Below are 6,509 nucleotides of genomic sequence, written 5' to 3' on the forward strand. Positions count from 1 at the left end.
AAAAAAAAAAAAAAAAAAAAAAAATGGGGCTATTAAGGCTTGCCTCCCAGGGTGGTTTTAGGTATTAAATGAAGGAATGTACTTATAGCATTTAGCTAGTATAAGACCTAGCACACGGTAAGGACTCAAAATAATATTTTAAAAAGTGATATCCACATAAGAGTGAGAAGAGTGAAGAAAAACTGGGCTAAAATGTATAACGTGTTTAGAGGGATTAGGCCCACAGAGACTTCATTAGATGATCAGAATTTACAAGTTTGCTTTTTTGAAAAGCACCATGTCCAGGTTTTACAAGTGAGAGTTTTGTTATATTTCGTACATTCATATGGCTTTCATTAAAATGGAAATATTTTATAAACCATAATATACGTAGCACTTAGGCAAGCCGAAATCTCTTACAAACATTTGTGTTGTGAGCAATTTAGATGAATCTGCACTCAGTGAGGGGGTGGTATAATTTTAAAGCAAAAATTTGTCTTAAATATGTTTGTTCTCTTCCAAGTATCGAAGGGATTTATATAATACAAATGTGTTTCCATGGCATTTAATTAACTCGGCTTCATAAAAGGAAAGACAATCTAGGCTGGGCTTTCATAATACAAGGTTCTCTTCACATAACAGCATATTCTTCTTACTTCTGTAAACATTATTCCGTAAACTGTTGAAAAATAACATTCTTTCAACAATGTTCTTCCTTTTCCAATTTTTACAGAAAGGTTTAGACAAATGTGTCTTCCAAGGCCTACAATGTTTAAAGTCTGAAGGTTTCCTTAAAATTAAAAGAAACCTTTTTTATATTATTCCATATGGAAAAATACTTATTACCTTGAAAGCATTTTCAAGGCCTAACATGTTTCCTTGGGGGAAGGTGAGAGCAAATCTGTGTCAAATACACTACGTATCTTCATTCGGAGCATAAATTATTTTTGAGAACAAAGACGAAATATTCTCTCATCCCAATATCCCCGTGTCCTTCCAGCATCATTTGGACATGGATGGAAAAAGCTTCTTTGAAATTCCATCATTATCATTTATTTCGGATTTTTAATGATAAGTATGTTTTTACTATTCAGCTGCTTTGGAGTATAAACTTTTTCATGGCTGCTGACATTGCCCGCCAGGCACTGTGAGAACCACACAATATTTAAGACAGCCAGTCCCAGGGGAGGCTGCAGCTCTCTGCAAAAACATGTGACACATTTAAAAAGTCACTTTAATTTTTCCAGGCCCCTGGGAACACTGTTCACAAACATTGTTTCAGGTGTACTTAGCTACCAATGCAATGTGTCTACCTTGGATTATTACCGGTTTCAACTGTACTAAGAAACAGGTTTCAACCGTACTAAGAAACAGGTTTCAACCGTACTAAGAAACAGAAAAAAATGATGGCATACTGAACTGCACACAAACTGGTGACAGTTTTGAGAAAAAACACCTTGTTCTTCAATCACTGAAATGCAGGAGGGATGATTTATTCAAAGTGTTTCTGCTTAACGGTGTTAAAGCAAATTCTTATTCATTATATATATTTATTTAAAACCAAAATAGATATGCTTAATTACACCTCTATTCTATTTACTAATTTCAGCAGTAATTTCTCTCTTATAATCTCCTTTTTTAAAGATAGTTAACTGTCAAATGACACCTCAATGACTAGTTACTTTTTATAACGATATCCAGGATCAAGAAGAAGCAAAGTTAAAGCAACTTTTGCAAAGTTAATAGTCCATTTTTACGTACTTTAAAAAAGGTTGGTGAAAATTTACACCACCATTACCAAATGAAGTTGCCTTTAATTCCATGCATATTTAAAATTAAGTCCATCTGACTAAAATGACTTGTGCATGAGTTATTCAAAATTCTGGAAAATAAGGACCAGAGTGTTTCATACGAAGGAATTTTTTTTTAAAAAAAGTGAAGGGCTTCCCTGGTGGCGCAGTGGTTGAGAGTCCGCCTGCCGATGCAGGGGACACGGGTTCGTGCCCTGGTCCGGGAAGATCCCACATGCTGCAGAGCAGCTAGGCCCGTGAGCCCTGGCCGCTGAGCCTGAGCATCCGGAGCCTGAGCTCCACAACGGGAGAGGCCACAACAGTGAGAGGCCTGCGTACCGCAAATAAATAAATAAATAAATAAAAAATAAAAAAGTGAAGCCCAACCCTCACCCAAATAAAAGACAGAAAAGATTAAGTATTCAAATATTTAGTTGCCTAAATGTGGAAAAGAGGTATAGTTTTCTTAACTGGCTACTTCAAATGCAGCTACTTTTATGACTAATGGGGTTTCTAAAATTTTTTTTTAACAACACTAAGTATATAAACATCTGATATATGAAACAATTAATAATTAGAGCCAGAGTTTCAGGAAGTAAAAGGAAGAAGAGACAGGGGGTATGTCCAGAGGGCTAAGTGTAACCCATAATACTCTCCATGATATATGCAGACCCCTACATCCTTATGGAACACAGTCTGAAAAGTCACTAATTCCCACTCTATTGCCTCTTGGTTATATACGGCTTAATAAAAAACCAGGGAAGTCACCACAGCAAATAGGAAAAAAGAAAACCATACGTTTGAATTCCTTTACTTCTCCTCAAACATCAGCCAAATTAAGTAAGATTTCAGAAACCAGAAAGAAATTTAAGGAATTGCCACAAATATATAAATGACTTACTAAAAAGATCTCCACCATTCATCCTGATGTTAATATCAGTTTCATGTGAATGACTGTCTTCTTTGATACTAAATACTTTTCAAATTGGACTGTAATCTTAAAAATCAGCAAATAAATGGTCACACTTCCACAGGCAGTTGAAATCTAATTTCTGTATGACTGAAGTAGACGGTAACGGTTAATTACAGAAGCTGCCAGTTAAGTGGAGACTTCAGCCCAGACTTGCACACAAAGTTGGCTTGGCGGCCCCTGGGGGCAGCTTTGAAAATGTCGCTTCTGTGGCTGATGAATAAGGTGACAGTTCTCCTACCTATGAATTGCTCCCCGTGAGCATAATGCTGATGCCTGAAATTAACTTCTATCCCTCTTGATCAGCATTCATTGATATTTATCCCTTTGAACTGCAGACTTTCCTCATTTTAGAGTCGGAAGCGAAGGAAGCCGAAACTAAATGGAGAGGAATCAGACATGAAATGTCCTCATCTGTCAACAGTTTAGCGTGAATGAGGCTTTCAGATCTTTCACTAGGGCTTTCCCTAGAAAGAGGGGAATCAAGTTCTCTATATGGATCAGTTTACACTCAAGAAGCAGCATAAGTAGCGCTCTTTTGGGGGTCTTGCAGGTAGAGAAGGGAGGGGGGACGAGGCCAGGGCAGGAGATGCCCAGGGGCCAAGCTTGCCTTCTTTACAATCTATACCTCCAGCCAGTTTTGGAAAGAATTCTAAGACAGACCCAGTCACTTAATTAAGGTGTCATAATTAACCCGAACTCGCTGTTACTGTGAAAGTCCGTGTGTGCCATAGACTCTTGGTACGATAGAGACATGTCCCCATGGTCACAGAACCAAAGAGGGCCACCCACGACCCACCCCCCGCAGGGTTAACATATTTTGCTCAGCTTCTCTTGAAAGGACCGAGGCTACAGACTCTGCATAATTCGATGCAATCAAGTAGAGCAACAGGTAAACCAATTCTTCACACAAAAGGAAAGACAAAAAGAACGGGAACATAAAACCACACGGCTAACTCAACCTCCAATCACTCAAATCATCAGATATTACGTCTCGCATTTTAAAACACACTCAGAAATTCTGATGAGCAGGTTTTAAAATTTCTCCCGGGCAGCATCAGAACAAAATCCCACTGAAGAGGCAAGTGATGGGGGTCAGGAGAAAAGCGGGCAGCAAAACATAAAGCCCAGTACCCATGTCCATTATGCTGAGAGACCTCAAAGACTGAATTGGACCTGGAAGTGTCTGGCAAAGTTTCTGGAAAGTGGTATTGACCTGGGGGGAAGGGCTGCTGCTCTTTTCAGATAAAGCGCCGCCTGGCTCCAGGATTCAGACTGCTGCCAGGAGCAAAGCAAACAGGCCGTCTGCTTACTGCCTGTTCACCTCCAGGTGCGATGGCAGGTGCTGGTTACCCTCTCTTTAAGGCCTGAAGTGCTGAGATACCGCTCTCCTTCTCTTTTCCTCCTCTGCTGCCGTCCTAGACTCAGTTCCCTTCACCCGGATTTTGCATACACCCAGCCTCCATCCAGATCTGGCCAACTCCCTGGAGAATTCCCAGGGCTGTACTTTAGACTAATGCTGTCCAATAGAAATAGAAGTCACATACATAAGAGGAATTTTGTAGTAGCTCTGTGAAAGAGGTAAAAGGCAACAGGTCAAATGAGCTGTAATAGTGTATTTGACTTAACCTAATGTATCAAAAATATTATCATTGTGACGCACAGTTGATGTAAGAGTACTAATGACATGCAGAATGTTCTTTGGTTCCTATGAAGTCTCTGAAATCTGTATTTTATATTTTTAGTTTATCTGCATTTTTAGTTGATCTGTAATCTGTGTACTTATTTTACCCGTAGTTTTATGTATTTTAAAATGTGTATTTTATATTTATAGCACATCTCAGTTCAGACTAGCCACATTTCGAGTGCTCAGAAGCCACATGTGACTAGTGGCTACCATGGTGGACAGTACAGATTTGGAGCTTTGGAGGGACAGCGTTCAGTTAGCACCTTGACTTTGGAGGCAGACTGGGTCCAAGTTTGCACTGAAACTGTTCAACAGGTTACCTAAAAAAGGGATGCAATTTGTTTAGATCTGAACTTTCAGGAATTTGCAGTTAGATTGTCACTCACTTCTCATGTAGGAAATAGATCTATTTTGTTTATGACCGTGTGCTGGGGGGAAGGGGTTGGAGTGTATGAGGGTGCCCCCTCCCTAGGCAGGATTTTTGACATAAAAAAGAACAATGGGCAGTCTGTGAAGCTCCATCTTTTGCTTTGCTCATATAGGACTCCTAATGTACTCCGGAGGTGAAAGAGAAAGGATGCTTAAAACCCATCATTGCTGAGAGACACTGTTTGCAAATGAAAATTCCATTTCTCAGGAGAATTACTATGACTTGGTGTCACAAAACAGAGGGATGCTCCAGAGACAGCCTTTTTTTCTCAGGCCGTTTTACTGCTGGCCTGGCCTGCCCAGAGACATGGAAGAGGTGCCTTGCCAAGTTTTCACTGCGCTGTGATGTCATGAGTTATCAGATCTCAAATAAACAAGGCAATGTTTCCCCCAAATAACGGCTGTGATATGAACACGATTCAAGGAAAATTGCTTTCATTTTTGGAAGGTAGAGAGAGCAAGGAGATGGATGCCGATGCAGCTGAATATTTATACCTCTTACCTTCTTCTAATACGCATTCCTCCCTCCCTCTCTCATTCCATCACTTGCAATTCCTCTGGCCTGGGTCTCTGGAATGTGTCCATCTGCAGTTCTGTCCTATCTATTATCTTTTCTCTCTTTTCAGTTTAGACCTTATTACCTCTTGTCCAAACTGTTACATCAATCTCCGTTCTGGCAGCTCCACCTCTAGACTCCCAAGACCCCAAAGTACCTTACAGAACACTCCCAGGAGAATCTTCCCCATGAGCTCTTATACTGCGCCTTCCCTGAACCCCTTCCAAGGTTCTCTGTTTTTCAATACATTGCAGGTTCCAAGGCCTCCGAGATGTGGCCTCAAATTGCCACAAACTGTCAGACTTCTGCTTGGTTATCCCCAGTCTGTACCTGTCCACGCTCTTTCCAAACTAGGGATTACAAACGTATCAGACCTCTAACTGCTGTGACTTGGCATCCTGAATAGCTCCTTACCACCTCTCTGAAAATCTGTTGAAAGCTGACCCATCCTTCAAATCCCTTCTCAAATGCCGCTTCTTGCATGAAGCCCTTACAGATTACTCCAAAGGGAGTACTTGTGTTCTCGACTCCTTTGCAACCATCTAAGATTCAGTACTTCTCTCAGCGTCCCATGCTGTACGACTGTCATCCCTTTGTCACCCTTGCAGCTACTGGAAAGTACGTTCTTTGAAGGCAGAAAGTGTGTCTTCCCGAATCTGAATCATTTCCGTGTGGCAGCTGCATCACAAATACTTGTTGCCTTACGTGTAACTACATAAATCACAAAGTAAATTAGTATCTCTTATCTGAATGCAGTCATGCTTTCTGTCTGCCCTAACTTTGATCTCCAGGAATTCAGGAACTCTATTTTTATCGTAAGAATAAAAACTCAAAACAAAACAAAACAAAACCCCAAAAAAACCTTGAAGGAAGATCAAAGAGAAAAGAGGGTTTAAAAGTCCTTTTCTCGGGCTTCCCTGGTGGCGCAGTGCTTGGGGGTCCGCCTGCCGATGCAGGGGACGCGGGTTCGTGCCCCGTTTCGGGAGGATCCCGCATGCCGCGGAGCGGCTGGGCCCGTGAGCCATGGCCGCTGAGCCTGCGCGTCCGGAGCCTGTGCTCCGCAAATGGGAGAGGCCACAGCAGTGAGAGGCCCGCATA

General features: G+C 41.3%; 1 protein-coding gene across 8 annotated transcripts in view; it reads right to left on the reverse strand.

Moving 5' to 3' along the window:
* Positions 1 to 6,509, reverse strand: part of CACNB2 (calcium voltage-gated channel auxiliary subunit beta 2) — a 422,908-nt gene that overhangs the window by 414,399 nt on the left and 2,000 nt on the right. For 3 of the 8 annotated variants that reach the window (XM_007446563.1, XM_007446568.1, XM_007446567.1), the window contains exon 1: positions 3,848 to 3,883. The exons of the other annotated variants lie outside the window; for them this stretch is intronic. In XM_007446563.1, the coding sequence (XP_007446625.1) occupies positions 3,848 to 3,883 (36 nt within the window). Of the gene's footprint in view, positions 1 to 3,847; positions 3,884 to 6,509 lie in introns of those variants that run through there. 8 annotated transcript variants of the gene reach the window in all.

Source organism: Lipotes vexillifer, unplaced genomic scaffold (assembly GCF_000442215.2).
Source record: "Lipotes vexillifer unplaced genomic scaffold, Lipotes_vexillifer_v1.1 scaffold229, whole genome shotgun sequence".
Taxonomy (NCBI): domain Eukaryota; kingdom Metazoa; phylum Chordata; class Mammalia; order Artiodactyla; family Lipotidae; genus Lipotes; species Lipotes vexillifer.